Raw genomic sequence first — 26,116 nt, 5'->3', positions numbered from 1 at the left:
GGACCAAGTTGGATTTATACCAACAAAAGAAGCAAGGGATAATACCATCAAGGCCCTAAATCTGATGCATATAGCCTCGACTAAGACCCCCTGCGCCTTCTTGGAACAGCCTTAGAGAAGGCCTTTGATCGGGTGGGATGGGGGTTTATGTTCTCAGTTCTACGATATATAAAAGTTGGAGAGAAAATTAATCATTGGATTGCGAGTATGTATAAAGGACCCACAGCGCAAGTGAAAATAAATGGAGTTGTCTCCCGCCGTTTTGAAATAGCAAATGGCACAAGACAAGGATGCCTGTTGTCCCCTTTGATATTTGCATTAAGCTTGGAGCCCATTTTGTGTAAAATACGGTTAAATAAAGATATTAGGGGATTTAAAATAGGGGGATTACAGCATAAAGTCGCAGCATATGCTGTTTGCAATGACAAATCCAATTGTTTCACTTCCAAATTTGCTTAAGGAAATTGAGCTATATGGTCGCCTTTCGTATTTCAAAATAAATTGCACAAAGTCGGAAGCCTTGATGGTAGCAATCCCAAAGAAGATGATGGAATCAATAAGGCAATGCTATAAATTTAAACGGTCAGATCAAGGGTTGAAGTATTTAGGGACTGTAATTGCAGTAGATAGGTCTAGAATCTATGAATTACATTTTTTACCAATATTAAGTTAAGTGAATGGATTACTGGAGAAATGGCACAGGGGAATGTTTTCATGGTTTGGAAGAAGCAATATAATTAGGATGAATATCCTACCAAAGATCCTGTACCTTCTAGAAGCAGTCCCAATTGCAATACAAAGAATATTTTTTAGACATATCCAAACATTATTCATGAAATGTATCTGGGCAGGAAAACAACAGAGGATTAAGAGGACATTGTTATCTTTACAGTATGGAGGGTTGGCTGTCCCTAATGTATACAAGTATTATGAAGCAGTGCATCTAGGACGAGTACTGGACTGGTGCCGGCATAGGGATATGAAAATCTGGCCAAATTAGAACAAGCCTAATGTAGGGAATTATTAAGCAGGTGTTATAAAAATATTACAAATAAGTTGCATCCAATAATAGGGCCCACATTACGAGTATGTCAAAATCTTTTTTCTGGGGATAAAATATCGACATGTAATTCACCATTGATGCCTATATTAGGTAATCCCCAATTTATACCGGGTATACAAAACGCACCCTTTGCTTTATTAATGGAACGAGGACTGTTTCAGGCCTCACATTTTATGGTCTCAGGTAATTGGCCAACAATGCAGGAGCTGATGCAGAAGAATGGCCCTTTTCAACTAGATTTTTGGCAAACAGCACAAATAAGACATTTCTTAAGTACGGTAGGGGCACCAAGTAGGTTGGACCGAAGTCGAACACCATTTGAGAAACAATAACGCATGCAGTATCTAGAATGTATGGGTTATTGACTAAACCATTGGAGAATTTTCAGTTGCCCTTTTTTCATAGATGGGAATTAGATCTGGGGAGGATTTTTCGGGAATCTCAAAAAATTTAAATGATACATGCAATATTTAAGACAGCAACATGTACAAAAATGCATGAAACAAATTACAAAATCATCTCACGGTGGTACAGAACCCTGAAAAGACTCCATCGATTTTTCCCAAAGGTGACAGGGGAATGCTGGAGATGCCAGACAGAACAGGGTAGTATGCTACATATTTTCTGGTCCTGCTCTAGAATTAGGGGATTTTTGAAGGAGGTCCGAGAGACTATTCAAAGATTTAGTGAAGCAGAAATACCAGAGGATCCAGCATTTTTTCTTTTGCATCTGTCGGAGAGTCCGGGGGATACATACAGGAATTCCATTCTGTGTCAATTAGTGAATGCCGCTAAAGCATGTATACCACTTAAATGGAAACAGAGACAACCTCCTACTTTGAGCATGTGGTATCAAAAAGTGGAGGAAGTGAACAGGATGGAAGACCTAGTATGGACAAGTAGGAAAAAGAGAGAAATCTAATCTATTTAAAAATGTGGTCACTATGGAATGATTCCATTACCTCGGGAGAGAGGAGGAGATGTTTGGGGGGGTTCCCTTTTTTTTTTGCTTGTTTGGGGGGGGGGGGTTAAAGGGAAGGAGAGCGAAAGTGGACTGCAAATAGGAAGGAGTAGATGGAATACTTTGGGACAGAAGCTGAGTAGGAAGAGCTATGGGGTTGCGCCCCCGCCAGGCTTAATAATAGGAGAAGATTTGTGAGGTGGGGAGTAGAGGAGGAAGCAGTACTTTTAGTAGTTCTGTTATTATTATTATTATTATTATTATATAAAAAATATATATTTTGCTTCCCTTCTCACAACCATCTGGATGATTACTGTGATCCAGATTAGGAGCCGCACTAGCCCCCCCTGGCCCTGAGGAGATATTACCCTGGGGGGAGGGAGTTGGTCTGAAGGGTAGAAACTGAATGTATCAATTTATTATTTGTAATATGAATGAAGAACAGGATGATATATTTAGTTTGTACGAGGGTGATCTATCGACTCTTTTTTTTGTATGTTAAAGAGATTTGGTTTCCTGTATAAATGAAAAAGTGAAAAATAAAGACATTTTCCCGGCAAAAAAAAAATCTGGTTGGCAGTTTTTGGCCAGTTTTCCAGTCGGAAAAACTGCGAGGAGCATACACACGGCCAGGATTCCCGGCCAAAAGCTCTCCTAGCAGTTTTCCCGCCGGAAAAACCCGCCGTGTGTACGAAGCTTTAGGCTTATTCCTTGCTATGGGAAGAGCTGTTATCTTGACTGAATGCTAGAGGCTGCCATAAGGGTTGTCAACCGACAGTAAATTTACTGAAAGTTTGTAAAAATCTGTGATTTTTTTTATAGCTGCCAGTACTGTAAATATCAGGGGCTGATAATTTTATGCTCTGTTGACTTTTTAAGTGTAAATCAAATTACTTTGTTATAGGTATTGTCAGTGTTTTCCATATCATGTTTATACTGTACTGTTCAAATATTCACTGTGTTAGTTTTCAATAGGAATTATGTAATGTCTCAGGTTGTCAGTAAAAAATGTGCTCCGCCAGTAAATTTTCCATGTTTTGTCAGTAAAAAAATGCTGCGGGAGGTTGGCAACCCTGGCTGCCATGATTACAACTGCCAATAGAAATAACTGAGACTGCTGTGCGCACATGCAGAATGAAGAGGAGCTGACTTAGTCTATGTTGGGGGTGAAATATAGCTGGTGGGGGGGGCTTAATACTATTTGCTTATCTTTGGTAACTGGATGTTATCAATGCTTAAAGCAGTGGTTCAACCTCCATAGCAACATTTTAGCATAAAATTAGGCATAGTAGCGCGAGCTACAGTATGCCTGTCTTGATTTTTTTAGCCCGGTACTCACAGTGCAATCGTACATTGAAGATTCCGACTCCCCGCGGGGAATGGGCATTCCTATCCAGACGGAGGATGATTGACGGCCGGCTCTGGCACGTCACGCTCCCCGAAGACAGCCGGAGTAGGTCTCGGCTCTTCACGGCGCTATACGGTGCCTGCGCACAGACTATGCGCAGGCGCCGTGAAGAGCCAAGCCTATTTCGGCTATTTCCGGAGAAGCGTGACGTGCCAGAGCCGGCCGTCAATCATACTCCGTCTGGATAGGAACACCCATTCCCTGCGGGGAGTCGGTATCTTCAATGTACGATTGCACTGTGAGTACCGGGCTAAAAAAAACCAAGACAGGCATACTGTAGCTCGCACTACTATGCCTAATTTTATGCTAGAAGAAAAAAAAATGTTTTTTTTTTTTGTTTATAGGGTGAACCCCCGCTTTAAGTAAAATCGTTGAGTGTCCTTATACATAGGTTAACTTAATTCCCTACCAAAAAAAAAAAATTGCACTTTAAAAAGAATATATATTTATTTTATTTGGTACATAATTTTTTTGTTTATTATCCGTTTACTAAAAATTTTAATTAAATGCAGAGAGACAACAGGTACAAAGACTCATTGCGTTACCAGGAGTCTGAAAATAGAGACAAGATTCATCTCAAACATAACAATGTCATAATGTCCATTATACCAAGCTGGTGCAATAGCCAAAGCAGATGAATCGAGCGTTTCTAAACAAAACGTAGTAATACCAATGAATTCTCAAACTTTTACACTGTTTTAGTAGAAAGAAGGGAGGAAAAGATGGAAGCGAGGAAGAAAAAGCCAAAGTGTAAGGGGAGAGTGGAAAGAGTAGGGGTAAGTGGGGAGGGAATGGGATCCGATACCAATTGTCATGCGTCACAACAGAGGTGCAACTAGAACCTTGAGGCCCCTGGTGCAAGAAATCATGAAGGGTCACCCTGGCCCCCGACAGGGGCCTTTCCCACTGATCCCGGGGCCCTCTACTCCCATTGTTGGACCCTTTATTATGGTCCTGCAGTGGCCACCTTCCTGCCATCTTGGGGTCCCCCCACAAAGGCGGAGCACCAGAGCCTAGTCGCAAGTGCAACCCTGGTAGTTCTGACACTGGTCAGTAGTCTTATTTTTTTTTATAATTTTTAAATTTTATTTATTTTTTACATATTTTTTAAGACCCCGTTGGGGAGGCTTTGGTGAAATAGGGGACTAAACAGACAGAAATGGACTGAGGACCGATCTATCAGTCTCTTTCTCTGCAACCTCAGCTGCACAGAATGTATGAACAGGAATATCGCTGTACAGAGCTTTCCATTCATTTATAAAATTGAAGCATACCCCAACTACGAATGAATAAAAAAAAATTATTTCTACTGATCACCAACTCTGTTCAATAAAACAAGAAAGGGGCCGGTAAATTACACATTTATCAGCTCCTTCCCCGCTCTCCATCCTGACAGTATCCCCCGCAGCAGCTGGCGGGAGGAGGAAACCAGACAGCACTGCGGGGGGGGGGGGGGGGGGGGTATGGCTGGTAATGACACAAGAGCCCCGGGGCAGAGAGAGGCGGCACAAGCAACACATGGACGAGCCCATGCCCTCTGTTTCCCTCCTGCAGCCGCTGAATGTCTGCGGGAGGGAGAGGAAGGTTAAGCAGCTGCATGGAGGGATTGGCTCCTCTACATGCCGTCGCCCCCCACTGCCCTCCTATCCAGGCGTACAGGGGGGCCACCTGGAGCACGAAGCCAGGTCACAATGGCGACCCTTGTACATACACCCCTGGGTCACAAGGGTTTAGGCCCCACAGAATTAGGTGTATACCCTATAAGTTAAACATTAGGGGGTTGACCAGCTACAATAATTTGGTACATTATTAGAATAGATTCCCTGATCAAACTTTTTTATCGTAAGCTACAAACGGATACCGGTGGGGAAAAAAATATTTGCCACTTCACCTACCTATAATATATTTTTGTAAACTTTTTACACATATTCCATTTTATTGTGTGTGTGTTTCCTTTTAATAGCTTGAGTTTGCCAACGGCTTCCATTAAAGTGTCTCTCTCTAAAGCTGGCCACACACACACTAGTAGATTATGTATGAAAATTCTTCAGTACAATTCAAAATTCAGTACAAAATTCTATCAGTACATTCGATGACTTGATGAATGTCATTATAATTTACTTTAAAAAAAAAATGCTTGCTTTTAACATTTGATTTTGGAGGAATATACTTTCCTGAACAAAAACAGCATTCACTGTTAGAATTTTTTTTTTTTTTTTAGAAAAAAAATTAAAAATTCTATACTGCGTCTTCAAATTTTCTCATCATTATAGTTGAAAACAAATGTCAACTAACTAATACAAAAATCAAAGGAATGTTCTTAAATATTAATATTCAAATATTAAGCGCGTGGGAGCCATCATATCTCCTAAACGGCACACGTTTGGGAGATATTTCCATTACTTATAGGCAAGCCTTATTCTAGGCTTACCTATACGTAAAAGTGGCAATCAAAAGGTATACAACAACTTTAACCACATGCCGACCGCCGCACGCAGATATACGTCGGCAGAATGGCACGGGCAGGCACAAGGACGTATATATACGTCCCTTTTAAGAAGCGACATTGTGGGCCGCAATCTCCGTGACTCCAAAATATTTTTGGGGGATATTTATTATAGCAAAAAGTAAAAGATATTGCATTTTGTTTGGGAGCCACCTCGCACGACTGCACAATTGTCAGTTAAAGCGGCAGTGCTGAATCGCAAAAAGTGGCCTGGTCTTTGACCAGCAAAATGGTAGGGGCTGAATTGGTTAAGAGACAAATTGACACTTCAACCAGCTCATGCCGGCTTGTTTGTAAACAATGGCACCCCAACATTGTTGTGCATTGTGGTGACGTGTCAGAAAAAACACTTTTTTTTTGTCAGTTTTGTGAACTTGCAGCATTGTTTTGAGGAGTTTTTTTTAAAGTGAAGGTAAACAAATACTTGGGGGGCACACCCTAAAAATACATTACATTAAAAATGGTGCTACTATAAGGCCTCGTACACATGACCGAGTTTCTCGGCAAAAACCAGCAAGAAACTTGCTGGGAGATATTTTTTTGCAGAGGAAACCGGTCGTGTGTACATTTTCGTCAAGGAAACTGTTGAGAAACTCGACGAGCCAAAAAGAGAGCAAGTTCTCTATTTCCTTGATGGGAATGGAGAAAATTGGCTTGTCGAGTTTCTCGCCGGCTTCACAAGGAACTCGACGAGCAAAACGATGTGTTTCGCCCGTCGATTTCCTCGGTCGTGTGTACGAGTTTCTCGACAGTTTCCTCTACGAAAATGTACACACGACTGGTTTCCTCGGCAAAAAAAATATCTCCCAGCAAGTTTCTTGCTGGTTTTTGCCGAGAAACTCGGTCGTGTGTACGAGACCTAAGACCATACAAACAGAACAAAAGATTACAGCGCGCACATACAAGAATCACTTTTAAATCCTGCAAGGCCACCTGAACATATTCAAATACATGGGGTTTTGGTCACACCATACACACCTTATAGAGTCGTCCTTCAGTTCTCCCATAAAGAGGAGTGGATTTCTCCAATGGTTGAGAGTGGGATCTTTCATTCTATGATTAGTGTAGGACCCAGTGATAATGAGGTACTTTGACACAGTAGTGGGCTTAAGCACTAAATGGCCATATGGTGTGACCAATTCCCCATATTTTTTAATATGTTCAGGTGTTTTAAATAGCCTTGCAGGATTTGAATGTAATTTTTGTATGTGTACGCTGTAATCTTTTGTTCTGTTCTTAACCGCTTGCCGACCGCCTCCTGTAAATATACGTTGGCAGAATGGCACGGCTGCGCAAAGCAACGTACCTGTACGTTGCAATGAATTTGCCACCATGCCCTTTGCCACGAGCTCCGTGACCATGCAGGCGGGACCCGCAAACTCAATGTCCGCCGGTGTCCCGCAATCATGTCACGGAGCTCCAGAACAGGGAGATGCCTGTGTAAACAAGACATTTCCCTGTTCTGCCCTGTCATCAGGAGCAGGGATCACTGTCGTGTCACTTGTAGCCCAGCCCCCCACAGTTAGAATCACTCACTAGGACACACTCAACCCCTTCCTCGCCCCCTAGTGGTTAACCCCTTCCCTGCCAATGTCATTTACACAGTAAACAGTGCATTTTTATAGCACTGATCGCTGTATAATAAGACAATGGTCCCAAAATAGCGTCAAACGTGTCTGCCATAATGTCGCAGTCACGATAAAAAATTGCAGATCACCGCCATTACTAGTAAAAAAAATATAATATTATTAAAAATGCCATAAATCTATCCATTTTGTAGACGCTATAAATTTTGCACAAACAAATCAATATACGCTTATTGCGATTTTTTTTTTTTTTTTTTACCAAAAATATGTAGAAGAATACATATCGGCCTAAACTGAGAAAGAAATTAATTTTTTTATATATTTTGGGGGGATATTTATTATAGCAAAAAGTAAAAAAATATTGCTTTTTTTTCAAAAGTGTCACTCTTTTTTTGTTTATAGCACAAAAAAAACAAACAAAAAAAAAAAACGCAGAGGTGATCAAATACCACCAAAAAAAGGTCTATTTGTGGGAAAAAAAGGACGCCAATTTTGTTTGAGTGCAACGTCGCACGACTTCGCAATTGTCAGTTAAATCGACGCAGTGCCGAATCGCAAAAATTGGCCTGGTCATTGGGCAGCCAAATCCTCCAGAACTGAAGTGGTTAAAGTGAAGGTAAACTCCACCTTTGAACTTGTACCTGCAGGTAAGCCTATATATAATAAGGCTTACCTATAGGCACAGTGAATATTTCCTAAACTTGCACTGTTTAGGAGATATTTACAAGGGATGCTGCCAGTGATGTCACCGGTACATGTGCTCTGAAGGGATGGCATCCCCATGCCGTTCCTTCAGAGCTCTGTGCCAGAGCTGCGGGCTCCCACATGCATGGGCAGGAGTGAAGTCGCCATGGCCCCGACCATTTATACAGCCAAAGCCTGCGAACCTGGAAATAAGACTGGGTGAAGATGGCAACTGCTAAATACCTTTTCTCATCAGCAGTATATGGCAGTCTTGTGACTTCTATCAGTGTCTGGTTAAAGCTTGTAGGAGTTTTCATTCTCCTATGAGGCAACAGGATACGTGACCCTCTGTCTGGACAGTGCCGATTGGCCAAGTGCTGACCACATGCACCTCTCCAAAAAAAATAAAAAAATCTAGCAATACACACCAAACTGAGCATGTGCAGAGTGCTCCCAATGCTCTGTTCTATCAGCAGATGGATTGAGGACAGTAAAAGAAGGGGAGGATCAGAGAAGATAGCATCAAACAGCCTTTTTACACAATGCAGAGAATTAAACCCTTAGATTGCACAGTGAGTATAACAAGCATGCTTTATTGCATATACAGACTGATTTTACTGTTGTGGGTTTTAGTAACACTTTTAAAGGGAGACCCACTTTATTTTAATTTTAGTGGCGGTTTACTAATGCTTAAATAAAGATGGTGGGTGGGAAGGAATTAAAAGGACAATTTAAGTTGAGTTGTCCTGTAAGGGGAAAAAAATTGAACTTTCAAAGATAATAACTGATGACTACAATTTTAAACAGTGAAAATCATTTGTATCAAATGCAGTTCTATTGTTCGATTGTAACTTCATCTCCAGCGGCAATTTTAGGAGGTCAGTTTAAACTTACGACTGGGTGGCAAATTTTTCCAGAAGTCTTGACTGATTTTTTTCAACTTGTTCCATTACTGAGTGAAGATTGTCAAAACGTAATTTCAGGCTTTCATATTTATCTGTAGTCATAAAAAAAAAAAAAAAAAAAAAAAAAAAGAGAACACAATTTTAGTAACCAAAGAATGAAATGCAATTTACAAAACTTTAGCGCAAGGATAAGGATCTTTATTTTAGCCTTGTGCGAGTTTCAAATCTCATTTGTGTTTCAGCTTCCTAAATTAAAGGGGTTGTAAACCTTCAACCTTCTTGTTCACCTTATACCTGCATTAAGGTGAAAAAACACCTTGCAGTCACCCCCCCCCCGATAACACAATTTTACTTTACCGAGCCCCAAATTTCCGTGGGCTTTCCCCCAGGTCTTGTCGGCTCTTCATTGGATGATTGATAGCAGCGCAGCCATTGGCTCCCGCTGCTGACAATCAAATCCAATAAAGCGGCCCCGGGGGGGGGGGCGGGGCCGAGTCATACAATTGGCGATTGTATGACACGGAAGAGCACCCGCAAGGTAACCCCCTCGGGAGACAGCTTCCCAGAGGGGGTTAGCTCTTGCGGGGAGGAGCCGCCGTGGGATCCCAGAAGAGGATGATCGGGGCCACACAAAATGAACTGCACAGTGGAGGCAAGTATGATATGTTTGTTTTTTGTTTCTAAATAATAGCGGAACCTTTACAACCCCTTTAAGCTTATTAGTATTACATTTCTAATGAGAACCTTTCAGAGGGCTGAATTCATAGACACCGCGAAAATCAAAGTGAACAAATGGTGTCCTGGGGTATTTTCTCCCAGATCTGGACCAGAGCATCACTGAGCTCCTGAACAGACTGAGGTGCAACCTGGCGGCACAGGATGGGCTGAAACATAATGTCCCAGAGGTGTTCTTTTGGATTTAGGTCAGGTGAGCGTGGTGGCCATTCAATGATATCAATTTCTTCATTCTCCAGGAACTGGCTGCATGCTTTCGCCACATGAGGCCGGGCAATGTCGTGCACCAGGAGAAACCCAGGACCCACTACACCAGCGTAGGGTCTGACAATGGGTCCAAGGATTTCATCCAGATACCTAATGGCAGTCATAAATATGCCTCCCTAGACCATCACTGACCCACCACCAAACCAATCATGCTGAACAATGTTACAGGCAGCATAAAGTTCTACGCGGCTTCTCCAGACCCTTTCACGTCTGTCACATATGCTCAGGGTGAACCTGCTCTCATCTGTGAAAAGCATGGGGCACCAGTGGCGGACCTGACAATTCTGGTGTTAAATGGAAAATGCCAATCGAGCTCCACAGTGTCCGGGAGTGAACACAGAGCACACTAGAGAACGTCGGGCCCTCAGGCCACCCCCATGAAGTCTGTTTCTGATTGTTTGGTCAGAGACATTCACACCAGTGGCCTGCTGGAGGTCAATTTGAAGGGCTCTGGCAGTGCTCATCCTGTTCCTCCATGCACAAAGGAGCAGATACCGGTCCTGCTGATGGGTTAAGGACCTTCAACGGCTCTGTCCAGCTCTCCTAGAGTAACTGCCTGTCTCCTGGAATCTCCTCCATGCTCTTGAGACTGTGCTAGGAGACACGGCAAACCTGCTGGCAATGACACGTATTGATGTGCCATCCTGGAGGAGTTGGACTGCCTGTGTAACCTTTTATATGGTCCAAGTATTGCCTCGTGCTACCAGTAGTGACACTGACCCTAGTCAAAGGCAAAACTAGTGAAAAACATTCAGAAAAAATGTGTAGGGAAACAAAAATGTCAGACACCACCACCTGAAAAACCATTCCTGTTTTGGAGGCCATCTCATTGTTGCCCATCTAGTGCACCTGTTGTTAATTTCAATTAACAGCAAAGCAGCCAAAACTGATTAACAACAACCCCCTCTGTATACACCCCTACCCCTCTGCAACTTAACTGACCAGATCAATATCCCAGGAGTTCTGATTCAAAAGTGTTCCTTTAATTGTTTTGAGCAGTGTATATAAGTAGTTATTCAGGTTATCATTTAGGTAGCTAGTTACACAAAACCTAACAAATGTACGCTGTAGGGGCTGACCACTGAATCCCAGTTCAAATTGACATTTTGCATAGGAGCAGGGGTGTCAAACTCAATTTAATCGTAGGCCGCATCAGCATTATGATTTCCCTCAAAAGGGCCGGTTGTATCTGTAAGATTAGATGTCCAGCACATCCCCTTTACATTAGATGTCAAGAGCCACCCCACCATCAGAAGTTGAGTCCCCCAGTCTCCCATCCCCTTTCCTTATGCTGCTGCTGGGAAGAAGCTGGATGCATTTCTTGAAAGCAGAAAGTAAGGGTCTGGAGTAGGACCAGAGGAGGGTTGGAGCTCTCCTGCAGCTGCAGGAGAGGTGCAAGGGCCACATGAAATGGCCTGGAGGGCCAGATTTTGCCCGCGGGCCTTGTGTTTGACACCTATGCCCTAGAGTAAGCCAACCAGATTTTAGGTTGGATTTTTTAGTGTAAACAAGTAAAAGGATTGAGCTGGCAACTATGTAGTCCATATAGCGATTTTAATGGTTGGTAGCATGGAGTGACAAGCAAAACACCTGATGCGTTTCGGAAACAGCCTTAGTTGGATTTTGTAAAATTTGAAAATTAAAACTCTTTTTGATTGCTTTGAGCAGCACAGGTAATTTTCTCTTCTCAAGTTAATTTATACAACATGCAGAAAATCAAGTATAAAACACAACACTTCCAAAGACCAAGCAGTCCAAGAATGGACTGAAGCGTTTTGTACCAAAGTGTTTAGTCATTATCATAACTCTTATGATTAAAGGATCACTAACGATAATTGTTTTTTTTTTTTTAAATAACAAAAATGTTATACTTGCCTCCACTGTGCAGCTCATTTTGCACAGAGTGGCCTTCTGGGGTCCCTCCGCGGCTGTCTCGGCTCCCCCCCGCATGGTGTTGAGTGCTTGCCACCGACTATCACTCAGCCCCGCCCCCCGACGCGCCGCGTCATTGGATGTAATCGACAGCAGCGCCAGCCAATGGCTGCGCTGCTTTCAATCCATCCACTGTAGCCAATCAACAGCCAGGCTCAAAGGCGAAGAGGATGTCGGGGGCGAGCATGGGACTTTCGAGGGGTCAGGTAAGTATAAACGGGGGGCTGGGGGGGGCCGGTATTGCATTAATAGAATGCATTAAAGTGAAAAAACTTTTACCTTTACAACCCTTTAAGCAATGTAGAGATGCTGAATGGACTCATGTTTTTTTTTACTGTAAGTTGGATTTGCAGCAAGGCAAGGCTGTGCGGTCAGCAGTACACTGGAAGTGGATGCAGGCTGGATTTCCTAGCAGGTCATTAAGAGTTAAATTATAAACACTGATATTGTCTATTTATGGGCTAAAAGCACAACTAAAGCAGCTGTGTAAATATAGAGATGGGTCGATCATACCCGTTAATTTAATAGACATAATTTGCACTCAAGCATAAATATAGTTACTAGAATAGAAACAAGCGTCACCCATCATGAAAACAACCTTTGCCGTTTAGATGATTTACTTCTTACAATGGAACTATAGCCATGATTTACTTGACTTGTACGACCATTATAAACTGCTAATGGCATTTTTAAAGTTTTTAATAATTTGATACTCTTTGCTATCCTCTAATTACTGACAATATCCATATGCCACAAAAGTGACAATGCAGGCAAGATGAACTCAAATTAATAGTTTTTAGGATTACTGGGGACAATATGGCTGACTATACAATTGACTAAATACATGTCATATTGCAGGGTTTGACAAATTTGCTTGGAATCTAGGAGCCAGCTAAAAAAGTTAGGAGCCGGAAAATGCGCCCGTCCCGCCGAGCTTGCGCGCAGAAGCGAATGAATATGTGAGTAGCGCCCGCATATGTAAACGGTATTCAAACCACACATGTGAGGTATAGCCGCGATTGGAAGAGCGAGAGCAATAATTCTAGCCCGAGACCTCCTCTGTAACTCAAAAAATGCAACCTGTAGAATCTTTTAAATGTCGCCTATGGAGATTTTAAAGGGTAAAAGTTTGTCGCCATTCCACGCGCAGACGCAATTTTGAAGCCTGACATATTGGGTATCAATTTACTTGGTGTAACATTATCTTTCACAATACAAAAAAAAAATTGGGCTAACTTTACTGTTGTCTTATTTAATTTAAAAAAGTGTATTTTTTCCCAAAAAAGTGCGCTTGTAAGGCCGCTGTGCATATACGGTGTGACAGAAAGTATTGCAACAACCGCCATTATATTCTCTAGGGTGTTAGAATAAAAAATATATATAATGTTTGGGGGTTCTAATTTGAGGGAATGAGATGGCAGTGAAAACACTGTGGAAGCTCCATTAGAATTGCTGGTTTACTTGTCATGCCAACGGGCCACCACAAGATGGCGCCAGATCACAGAAGGAAGCTTAGGCCTGCAGAAGGCCACAAAGCCACGACCGCAATTACCGGAAAATATGTTACAGGTGGAAAATTTTGTTATGAAGGATAACTACACATTAAATTGTCCCTTTCACTATAGGATCGAAAGTAAAAAAAAAGTACATCCAAAATAAGAAGCAGCTATATAGTCACCTTTCCAGTGGCCTTTATGCTTAAATGCCACACTGTTGCTGCTCCTCGGCAGGTATTTCTCACTTTCAGGTGCGAGATTATTCGCTCCCGTGCCACATACTTTGGTTCATCCCACCACCTCATATGTGACTTTAGTGTAGCACCCTGGTCCTAAACAGGGCTGCTAATAAATCTAGTTGTGCTAGGTGGTAACTAGCCTGAATAATTGGTAGGTTTAGCCACGGATTCCTGTCCCAAGTCTAAATTTGGGGTCTCTTCTATAAATAGGTGGCACCGTTGCTTTTGGCGCTAGAATGGCATCAGATAATGGGTAACTAGGTTGTCTCATCCAATCAGCAGGAGTTTCTTTGACCACTTTGTATGCTGGGATAGGCTATTTGAGAGGAGTCAGGTAATCTGGGTTCTTCCCGCCCGGGGCTGCGGCCTGGGTGTGTGTGTTGAGAAGCTCCTGGTTGCTAGCCCCGAAGCCTGAGGCCTATCCAGGAGGCATGTTGGCTACTAGGTCCACTTATGGCTGTTCCAGCAGTTCAGGGTTCCGCAAAGGAGGAGCAGCTAAGGTTAAGCCCGAAGCCTGGGGCGGAACCACATGTGTTAGGAGGCTCGGCCTGAGGGGACCCTGACCCTTGCCAGAGGTAAAGGAGAAGCAGTTGCCACAAAAGGGACGAACACTCCTGTTACCGGAGGCAAGTTTGGAAGGGGTGAAATTCTGAAGGAGTACCAGAGCAGACGCTTCACTGGCCGGGTACAGTGAAGTAAGTGGGAAAGCTTCAGTAGAGACTTATACGGGAATGCAGCGGGTGGCTGCGAGTAAAGCTTGAAGGAGTACGGTGGGTAGCTGTAAGTAAAGCTTGAAGATAAAGTACAGCAGTTAGTTGTGGGTGAAGCTCAGGAATCCAGCGGGTGGATGAGAGTCCAAGAAGTCTAGTGTGAGAGAGACGGCAAGCTGAGCTTAAGGATCTACAGTGGGTTACTGTGAGTTAAACTGGAAGATCCCAATTTTTTCACCTTGCACTATACCCACTATGCCTAGTAACTCGCACCCTGAGGAGGAATGTCAGTTCTCCCTGACTCTAGGGGTCACCGCCAGGCCCTTGGAAGTCGGGGAGACCGCTACAATAGCAAATGCTAGCCATCAAGGAGAACCATTGTGTGCAGTGGGGAGAACATGTATTTACACACCCAGAAATGTTAATTGGACTCAAACGATTTAGCTGGCTCTGGGTTAAATATGAAAATTTTTCGTTTTTAGTTTAGTTTTTTTGTTTCTTCCTCTACAATGTCCCCATACTTTTTAATAATATGCTTATTATTTTCTTAACTATTTCAATAAAATGATGGTATTATCTCACAAAAGCACCACAATTTAGCTTTGATTTTCCACACACTGTAAATATTTTTTCTATATTTCTTGCCAACTTCTTTTTTTAACCTACAGATGTTGATATAAGCCTGCTTCTTGTTCCAGAGGAGGTCAAGAAAATACTGACCCCACCAGTTTTTCTGCTCCTTCTACAGCAGACAGCCATAACATTCATGTGAATGGACTGTAGTAATAGTGTCCCAGGAGTAAAGAGCTTCAGGAGCCACACTGCCATGTCACTGTAGTGGCGATAGATAGATAGTAGACAGTCATAAAGCGATATTAAAGTCTTTTTTTTTTACATAACAAACATGTTATACTTACCTGCTCTGTGCAGTGATTTTGCACAGAGCAGTCCGGATCTTCTTCCTTACACTGGCGCTCCTGGCTCCTCCCTCCTGCTGGGTACTCTAGCAGGCACGCTCCCATGTCCATTCACATACAAAGCCACAGCTCGGCCCCACCCCCACATCTCCAGATTGGCTCACTGGCTGTGATTGACAGCAGCGGGAGCCAATGGCATTTCCTCCCCATCACTTCTGAGCAGCCAATGTGACTATAGAGCAGTGTTTCTCAATTCCAGTCCTCAGGCCCCCCCAACAGGTCAGGTTTTCAGGATTTCCCTCAGATGAAAAGGCTGTGGTGATTACTAAGGCAGTGAAACTGATCAAATCACCTGTGCAAAATAATGGAAATCCTGAAAACCTGACCTGTTGGGGGGGGGCCTGAGGACTGGAATTGAGAAACACTGCTATAGAGTGACACAGTGACACATGTGGACATATACACAGTGATAAAAAAGACAGCCCATGCCCTCCCTCCTCCTCCATTCCCACTAACTAGCCAAACACAATGGGGACGGGATATTACATGTAGATTAGTGGAGGCTTCACCTTCTTCTTATTCAAAGACACAGGCTAGAGGGACGAGACACAGACTGTGACTGGCAGCAATCCGCCCGCATCACATTATTTCCACAAAATCATAGATTTATTTTCAAATATATATTTATTTTCAAATATATATTTGTATACCAACTTAAAACAGTTTATTGATATTATTTATTTTTACTCTGTATTCCTAAGGCTGATTTTTCTTGAATATGTGACCAGCACCAGAGGACTAAAAAGAAGCTCCTCCTGCTTATGTTTCCCTGGGGACAGGCTGGAAAAGATCTGGGTCGTGCGACAGCTGCATATCGATTAGGAAAAAGATACTTAGATGTTTTTAGTTAAAATAATTACAGTGCCATCATCCATATACAGCAGGGGTCTCCAAACTGAGGGGCACTATGGCTTCCACTGATACCAATGATGGGATACTATTCCTCCTACTAATAACAATGATGATGCACTTCTCCTTATACTGACCACCAACCCTGGGACCATATTTATTCTCACTGATGCGGGGCTCGGGACATTTTCTACCCCCACTGGCCACAATTCGACCCTCCTAAGGTCTGAAGGACAGTAGACTGGCCCTTTGTTTAAAAAGTTTGACGACCCCTGATATACAGGAATAGAGGGGACAATGTAAATTAAATTGTGTGTGTGTTTAACCCCTTAACGCCCGCCGCACGACTATTTACGTCCACAGAATGGCACGTACAGGCAGAAGGACGTATATATACGTCCCTGCCTTCTAGCGGGTGGGGGGTCCGATCGGGACCCCCTCCGCTGCATGCAGCGGGCGGATTCCCTCGGGGAGCGATCCGGGACGACGGCGCGGCTATTCGTTTATAGCCGCTCCGTCGCGATCGCTCCCCGGAGCTGAAGAATGGGGAGAGCCGTATGAAAACACGGCTTCCCCGTGCTTCACTGTGGCGGCGTATCAATCGAGTGATCCTTTTTATAAGGGAGACTCGATCGATGACGTCAGTCCTACAGCCACACCCCCCTACAGTTGTAAACACACACTAGGTGAACCCTAACTCATACAGCACCCCCTGTGGTTAACTCCCAAACTGCAACTGTCATTTTCACAATAAACAATGCAATTTAAATGATTTTTTTGCTGTGAAAAATGACAATGGTCCCAAAAATTTGTCAAAATTGTCAGAAGTGTCCGCCATAATGTCGCAGTCACGAAAAAAAAAAAAAAAAAAAAAAAATCGCTGATCGCCGCCAATAGTAGTAAAAAAAAAAAAAAATCATAAAAATGCAATAAAACTATCCCCTATTTTGTAAATGCTATAAACTTTGCGCAAGCCAATCGATAAACGCTTATTGCGATTTTTTTTACCAAAAATAGGTAGAAGAATACATATCGGCCTAAACTGAGGAAAAAAAATGTATATATGTTTTTGGGGGATATTTATTATAGCAAAAAGTAAAAAATATTGAATTTTTTTCAAAATTGTCGCTCCATTTTTGTTTATAGCGCAAAAAATAAAAACCGCAGAGGTGATCAAATACCACCAAAAGAAAGCTCTATTTGTGGGGAAAAAAGGACACCAATTTTGTTTGGGAGCCACGTCGCACAACCGCGCAATTGTCCGTTAAAGCGACGCAGTGCCGAATCGCAAAACCTGGCCTGGGCATTTAGCTGCCTAAAGGTCCGGGGCTTAAGTGGTTAATAACACTTTAAGCTGGCCATACACATATATATATTTTAATTCAGCCTTCAGGCTAAACAGAAAGCATATAACAGAGCACAGCATTGGCTAGTGTCCAGTGTAATAAGAACTGGTAAACAATCTACCTTTAAATTTAGGAAGCTCATCCGGGACATAATGATCATCTAGCATACACATGGCCCTATAATTCAAATAGTTTGAATTATTCAAGCACAAGCTTGGCAGCAATTTATAAATGTGCCCCAAACCAGGCCATTTGTCACTGCATACACTAAAGGGCTTCTGTTTTACTGCGGATCAGAAGAAATTCACAACAGATGTGTGTCAACATTTTAATTAATCTTGCTTGTGCATCCTGTTTTTTTCTGTATTTTTTTTCCCCATGAGAAATGAAATCTTACATAGATATTAAACAAGCGCTGTGCAAACTGTTGGTGCTATATAAATCCTATATAATAATAATCCGTTTTTACTTTGTGTACCCTTCTGTTTTAAAGGGTAACTCCACTTTCGTGTGGAAATAAAATAGCAAATAAAAGAAAAAATAATATAGCATATAAAATTACGACACGTCATATTTTAATTTAATGTTATTAAAAATTACCTTTCCCTTTCAATCTGCAGGAATACGCAACAAAGTTTGTTATAATCCTTGTAATGTACATAGATCACCCAGAGAGGAATGTATTTTTCTCAGCAAAAGTGGAGTTACGGTTTAAACTTTACAGTATATAAACATGACTGAAGCAAAAATAAAAAATAAAATGTAAGACAGGTTACTCAGTAATATCTGGTGTAATATCTCCATATAACTGCATTATCAGTCAATCAGAACTGTCACCCGAGTCCAAGGCTGGGTTCACACTTGTGCGATCACAGACATGGCATGCGATTTGCACCGCATTGCTGTATAAAAACACATGTGATGTCTGTGTGATGCAAATTCAGCCTGAATTGCTGAAATCGCATTGCCTCAGGCCGGGTTCACACTTATCCGACAAACGCTCCGACATTGGGAGCTCATGTCGCATGATGTGTGAAAAATCAATGTTTCCCTATGGGAGCCGTCTTAACTGATCCGACACAAGTCGGTCCGACTTTAAAAATGCTCCCTGTACTACTTTGGTCTGACATTGATCCTACTTCAGCCCATTGAATATCATTGAAGTCAGTGGCGGATCCAGGGGGGGGGGGCAACAGGGAAATGAAGCCCCCCCCCCCCGAGACAATCATGTCACACTTGCTTGTTCTGTTTTTTTTCAGGCTTTTTTTGCTGTGCCTGCGGCTGGCTGCCGCGTCTCTCTCTCTCACATCACCCGATCAGCGGTGCCACCGCAGAGAGAGAGAGACTCGTCAATGATACCAGGAGCGGAGGAGGAGGTGGGTGGAGCCTCTTCCCTTCCTGGGCCGCGTGGCGTCTATCAACGAGTGATGTCACGGTCAGTGAGTCACGTCGGACTCAGTCTCAGAGCCAACCTTGATGATGTGGCTGGCCGCGGCTGCAGGGGGGGGGGAAACAGGGCGGTGTGTCACAGCGAGTGTGCCGGCAGACGAGCCGGCGTGCAAGTGACTGTGTGGGCAGCGCGGTGGATGAGCCGCTGAGCTGCTCGTGCGGTTGGCACTCACACTGACTGTGCCAGTGGATGCAACTACGCGGCTTGGTGGGCGAGTGAGAGACAGGAAGCTGGGAGGCTTGATGGGTGGACTACGGGACACAGGAAGTGACAATCCCCATTCTCCACCTAAGCAGGAAAGTGACAATCTGCAATGTGTGGCAGGTGACGTGGCAAGTGGACAATCCGCAATGTGTGGCACGTGACGTGGCAAGTGGACAATCCGCAATGTGTGGCAGGTGACGTGGCAAGTGGACAATCCGCAATGTGTGGCAGGTGACATGGCAAGTGGACAATCCGCAATGTGTGGCAGGTGACGTGGCAAGTGGACAATCCGCAATGTGTGGCAGGTGACGTGGCAAGTGAACAAACCGCAACTTGTGGCAAGTGACGTGGCAAGTGGACAATTCACAATGTGTGGCAGGTGACGTGGCAAGTGACAATCTGCAACTTGTGGCAAGTGGACAATCCGTAACCTGTGGCAGATGATGTGGCAAGTGGACAATCCACAACTTGTGGCAGGTGACAACACTTAATTTGGTTTCTTTCGACTGTTGACATTGGCACATTAGAATACACACCTTTTTAATTAAATAAAGCTCTTAAGTATACATGAAATAAAAAAAAAAAAAAAAAAAATATTATATATAGATTTTATATATAATTATTTTTTCCTTACCTTTTAGTTCTGCCATCTTCTCCTCTTTTAAGGATATCGTCTTTAGAAGGTCTTGCTACAAGAATACATACATGTATTAAACTAATATTCTTTCATAGAATTATTTTTACCATTCAAAATAGTAGTACTCACTGATTCCTGCTTTTAATTTAAAAGGCTATAACAATGAATTGAACATGCATTATGAAAAATAAAATGTTACAAATATTTTAGAGTGCAGTTTTCTTACAACCAGCAGGTGTCAATGTTTTAATTGTTATATGGATAGTGGCTAGTGGCCTGAATATTGAGTAATACAGTAAAACCTTGGTTTGCATGCATAATTTGTTCCAGAAACATGCTTGTATATCAAAGCTTTTTTTTACAGGGTAAAAAAAAAGGAGAGAGGCACCTCTAAGTGTAGCAATAAGTTGCTAAATGTTGTACCTTCATTAAATATAACCATATTGCTCAGTTGTGACATGACGCTACTCTTATATCAAGACATCGCTTGTATATCAGGGCAAACATTTTTAAAACATTTAGCTTGTCTTGCAAAACGCTCTCAAACCAAGTTACACTCAAGCCAAGGTTTTACTGTATTTTTTGACAATTAAAGCGGAGTTCCACCCAAAAGTGCCGCTTAATCCACTCCTTGCCCCCTTACATGCCACATTTGGCATGTAATTTTGTTTGGGGGGAGCTTCAGGAGGAGTGGGACATCCTGTCCCACTTCCTCCTTCCCCCCAGGGGCCGCTAAGGCGATACGTCATATCGCCTTTTGGCGGACCCTCCCTGTAGGCGATCGCCTGGGACACGTGACAGGTCCCAGGCGATCGCCTGTCCAATTGGATAGCATAGCAACGTCGCGCATGCGCAGTGAGTGCCCGGACATGAAGCTGAAAGCTGTCATGGCTGGGTGCCCACAGTAACAATGAGGATGCCGGCCGGAGAGGGGGAGAGAAGCGGAGCTCCGGCCGGCGCGTCGCTGGACCGTGGAGCAGGTGAGTGCATGTTTATTAAAAGTCAGCAGCTACACTTTTTGTAGCTGATGACTTTTAATAAACATTAAAAATGCCTGGAACTCCCTTTTAATATTTAAAGTGCATGTAAATTATAAGCATAAAATTCTCCAATTTCCTCCCTCTTGGTCTGTTAAATATATTATTGAAAGGCTTTAATTATATCTGTTTGATAAGTGCAAAAATATAAAAAAACAGCTTCTAATCCTGCTAGAAATCTTGCTCACTGCCTCAGAACTGTACTCAATTAACACTGTACCTTGCAAAACATCTCACTTTATTATAGAGAAGAGAGGGAGGTGTGGTTGTAGCATTGTAGTAGTACCACATTCCCTATCCTAGGGTGACCACATTCCTCAGTATGATTGTCACTAGGGTTGCAACCATACCAGTATTTTAATCAGTGAATCCGAGTACCGATACTTTTAGTCAAGTACTCACTGATATCGACTACCGATATTTGCATCAATACAAAAAGAATTGGCGCAAAGAGTCGCATGTGATTTGAACAGGAATGCAGTGCAATTCTTCTCCGAATCAAATGCGATTTTCCTCACTGCTCGTGTGTGTATAAAAAGGGAAAAGCCTCATCTAGTGGGCAGTTTAAAAAATGTTAGAACTCACAATACATCTGGCCACATGTAATCTACATACTGTAGGTGTCCCGGTCCATCGATTGTAGCAGATTGAGGCCGCTGGAGGTGCTCACATGATTGGAGGAAAAGTTCCGGGACCTTGTGGGTATAGGGCAGAAATTATGTCAGCTTGGAGGCGGACCAGCTCTCCTCCAGCCCTGTGAACACCTCCAGCGGCCTGTGCATGCAGGCTCTATGTACTGTGAGTTCTAACATTTTTTAAACTGCCCACTAGATGGCGCTTTAATCCCTTTCTATACACACACACAGGAGCGGTGAGGGAAATTGCATGCAATTCGGACAGGAATCACACCACCTTCCTGTTCCAATCGCATGCGATTCTTTACAGTGCGATTTGCGCCTATAACTTTTGTATTGATGCAAAGTATCAGGTTTGAGTATCGGGAGTATTTGAGCGAGTACCGATACTCATGCAAATGCTTGGTTTCGGCGCATCCCTAATGGTAGAATTACCAGGTTACACTAAAGAGAAAAAGATGTGAAAAAAGAAAGCCAGGACAACCACCATATCCAAGGACTGGGAAAGCTGCAATGTTAACATTTTAGACATTTGGTTTTACATACAGTTTAATGTTTATCTACAATTCTTTTTTTTCTTTTTTTTACAGACTACTGTAATTTTACAGGAATACAACAAGGTAGGTATAAACAACTTTGCTTGAATTCAGTGCCTTTGGTCCTACAGCACAACATGAACACAAAATGATCTCCTCCCACAGACCCCTAATAGGATATAGAAAGTGAAGAATGAAAACTGACTAATCAAAAAAGACACAATGGGAGTTATTTACAAAAGGCAAATCCAATGCAAAGTGCACTTGGAAATGCAGTTGCTGTAAATCTGAGGGGTAGATCTGAAATGAGGGGAAGCTCTGCTGATTTTATCATCCAATCATGTGCAAGCTAAAATGCTGTTTTTTATTTTCCTTGTGTGTCCCCATCGGATCTACAGGGACTGCACTTCCAAGTGCACTTTCAGTGCAATTTCAAGTGTACTTTGCACTTTTATAAGTAGATTCAGTAAGAGTTAGGCTGACTTATCAGTAGATAAGCCGGCCTAACTCAGAATCTACGCCGACGTATGTTTAAGCGTATGCTCAAACACAGATACGCTTAAACATATCTAAGATACGACAGCTTGCGCCGTCCTTTCTTAGATTGCAATTTTTCGGATTGGCCGCTAGATGGCGCTTCCATTGCGGTCGGCATAGAATATGTAAATGAGTTTGTACGCCGATTCACGAATGTACGCCCGGCCGCCGCAGTCGATTTACGCCGTTTCCGTAAGGCCTTAGGTGGCCTAAAGTTATTCCACCTATTAGGTGGAATAACAATGTTAAAGTATGGCCGCCGTTCCCGCCTCAAGGTTCGAATTTTTAACGTCGTTTGCGTAAGTCGTCCGCGAATCGGGATTTATGTAGTTTACATCCACGTCTAAATCAATAGGCCCGTGCGGCGTACGTAACCGCAATGCACACTGGGAAATGTAGGCGCCCGGCGCATGCGCAGTACCAAAAAAACTTCAAAAACGTGAGGTCAAGCCTCATTACCATACAACAGGCCCCCCTCCAAGACATTTGAATCCGCCGCCCGCCCGCTTTAAGCTACACCGGGGTATATTAGCAGGCAAGTATATTGAGAATCATGTACTTGCCTCGCTAACTTTCGGCGGCGTAGCTTAAATTCCTTAAGCTACGCCGCCGGAAAGTTAGGTCATTGTACCTGAATCTACCTATTAGTGCAAAGTGGATTTGCCTTTAGTAAATTACCCCCAATGCCTACAAATTATACATTTATCATAACTTATTTTTAACAAGCATTTTCAGAAGCAATAGCCATGGAACCCATTATGACAGATTTATTTAAAGCTGATCTCAATCAAATGGCTAACAAGACTGTGGTCCCCCAAATATTTACCTTTTCCCTTTCAAAATTAGAATTTTGCTGCTGCGATTGAAATTCATGAATACCTTCTAACCTCTTCTTTTCTTGGATGACACCTTCTAGTTTCAACTCTAATTGGGCTGCCCTATGGTGAATAATTGATTTCTCCGATACAGAATGGTGTGCTTGTCTTTCCACAATGGCCAAGTCTGTCTGAAAAAGAGAAAATAAAAGTACCGTAATAATAAAAAAAAAAAAAAAAAAAAAAAAAAGTGTTCCAAAACATAGAAATACTGTGTAGTAATTTTACTGAGATAATAAAAAAATTAAAATGCACTCACAAGTCCTGGCTGCCATGGACGGATTAAATTTGCACTTCACAAGTTCACAGTACCTAGTCCTAATACCGGGACCAATAAGGCAGGGAGCAGGTGGAAGGAGCCTGGAGGGAAATTAGATCCGTACACGGTGTGCAGCACAGGCTACCCCACCGGGACACACAAGGATTTTTCTTTATCGAGGCCTCCAATTTTTTGGCTTGTCCGTTAATAGACATTGCAGTGTGGCTGCCTTGTGTACGGATCTAATTTCCCTCCAGGCTCCTTCCACCTGCTCCCTGCCTTATTGGTCCCGGTCTGCTTTGGTTCTTGTTTTTTGTCAGAACCCGTATTTATTTATGTATTTGGATACATTACGGCTTGCTGCTAATTATAGGAGATCTTCTTCTCTCCTTCTAGTGGGCTTTTCCACAAATTATTATATCACCTGTACATCTGTGACTTCAATTGGTCCTCGATGCACGTGGATGGCTATCAATTCAATTGATCTATGAAATTAGCAATACTCTATTGTCAAACTCTCTCTCAAACTCGTCCTGAAGAAGCCGCTAGGCGAAACGCGTAGGCGAGACGAAAGAAAATATTGCTTGTGAATGTATTTTTTGTACTTTTTCATCATATTTTATTGAAATTTATTGTATGTATTTTTGTAATTAAATTTATATTTTTCTAAAAACCCTATGTCCCTGTGATTGCCTGAAAAAGTCTGCCCTGTCACTACCTTGTGTAGTACTTTTCTCTTGAATCAATATTTCGGATGTTGGCAAATGTGAGTGCCTTTATGTCTTCCCCTTCCCCTATTTCTTTTGAACTACATATCCCAGAGATCTTTGCTACCACCAGAGAGATTGCTGGGAATAACTATAAAGGAGACCAGAGATCGGCCCACCCTCTCTTCCTCTTGGGCCTCGTGTGTGAAGGATCTCTCCGTGCAGGGAAAGTGAGGCTGCGGCCTAGCACGTGGTCCACAGTCATCCGACCTGGCCGAGAAAGGGTCCAGCGTTGCCTGCTGTTTATCGGTCATCTGACCAGCACAACCTCCTACAGTGCAGCAACCCGCGCTTTGTGCTCTGCAATAGGTGATAGTCACAAAAAGTCCGCAGCCAGGACATCAATCTGGAATTCGCTAGCTGGAAGATATCAAATCAGTCTGGTCGTTAGTGAGAGGGCCACTGCCCATATTTGCAAACCTTTCCTTTGTTGTTTCACTGGGACACTGTGCACAGACAGCTTTACTTTGGGAATACTTCACTGCACCTTTATTTGAACACCGTACATAAGCATCTTTAGCTACAGTCATGAGCAGATATACTACCACTCTGTTACTACACCTTATTGGATACAATTAATGAGCTTCAACTGCCGGTGAAGACCTTCAAATCTGCAACTGGGACATTCCGTGATTGCTACTTAAAGGGCCCTCACACCATCCATGTTTAGTTTCATCTCCCATCAGGATTAAATGTTAGGCCGGCCTTGGTTTCTCTTTTTAGAAGTACAGTTAGAATTGATACTTAACCTTACAAATTATGTTCAAGTGGTACTCTAATGTACATATGTGTATATAATAATCTGTGGTTGTCAACTGGCATTTTCCTGATGAGTCACTCAACCGAGTTTGTGCTGTTATCCCAAGTTCAATTGAACAATTACCTCCTTTGTACAACCATAACTTCACTGAAGTATTCCAGTAAACGTTAAAAGAATATAAACTTATTGAGTTTTGTCTTATTACTTAAAGGTGTTGCAATGATGTCTGAACCCAAAGTGTCAGATGGGTTGGAATGTTCACAGGGTCATGGTGAAGCAGATGAGCAGGTAGTTCCAAGCAGTCCCCAAGGGGGCCGGTGCTACATGTGTTTACAAGGGACGGGTCTCAGTGACTCCTAGATGTGACAAATCCCTGCACTCACTCACAGCTGGGCACACTGGGGACAGATCTCCAGAAAGAGAGGAGAACGATCTCCCTGTAAGGTGAGGCAGAGCTGCCTACACAGGGAGGAACTCGAGCCGAGCCAGGTAGGAGAGAGTAGGGCTGTGAAGAAGTGTTGGGGTTGTGCACTGTGCATAGCGCATCTCTAAACTCTGCACTCCATACACAGTGCACCCCTGAACTCTGCACTCTGTACATAGTGTACTCCTACACTCTGCAGCGTACTTATGACCTGTGCATGTATCTCACTCCTGAACCCTGCACTTTGTACATAGCGCACCCCTGAACTCTGCACCCAGTACATAGCGCAGTCCTGAACTTTGTACTCTGTACATAGGGTACTCCTGAACTC

The 26,116-nt window shown here is 42.9% G+C and overlaps 1 protein-coding gene across 1 annotated transcript in view; it reads right to left on the bottom strand.

The window, feature by feature from the left end:
* Positions 1-26,116, bottom strand: part of LOC120931428 (Golgi membrane protein 1-like) — a 57,916-nt gene that overhangs the window by 9,213 nt on the left and 22,587 nt on the right. Inside the window, exons 3-5 of the mRNA XM_040342855.1 lie at positions 23,527-23,706; positions 19,953-20,007; positions 9,103-9,205 (exon numbers count right to left, since the gene is read on the bottom strand). Coding sequence (XP_040198789.1) covers positions 9,103-9,205; positions 19,953-20,007; positions 23,527-23,706 — 338 coding nt within the window. The remainder of the gene's footprint in view (positions 1-9,102; positions 9,206-19,952; positions 20,008-23,526; positions 23,707-26,116) is intronic.

This window comes from Rana temporaria, chromosome 3, assembly GCF_905171775.1.
Source record: "Rana temporaria chromosome 3, aRanTem1.1, whole genome shotgun sequence".
In the NCBI taxonomy this organism is placed as follows: Eukaryota; Metazoa; Chordata; class Amphibia; order Anura; family Ranidae; genus Rana; species Rana temporaria.
Note: the sequence above shows the minus strand (reverse complement) of the source record. Positions and strands in the feature narration are given on the sequence as shown.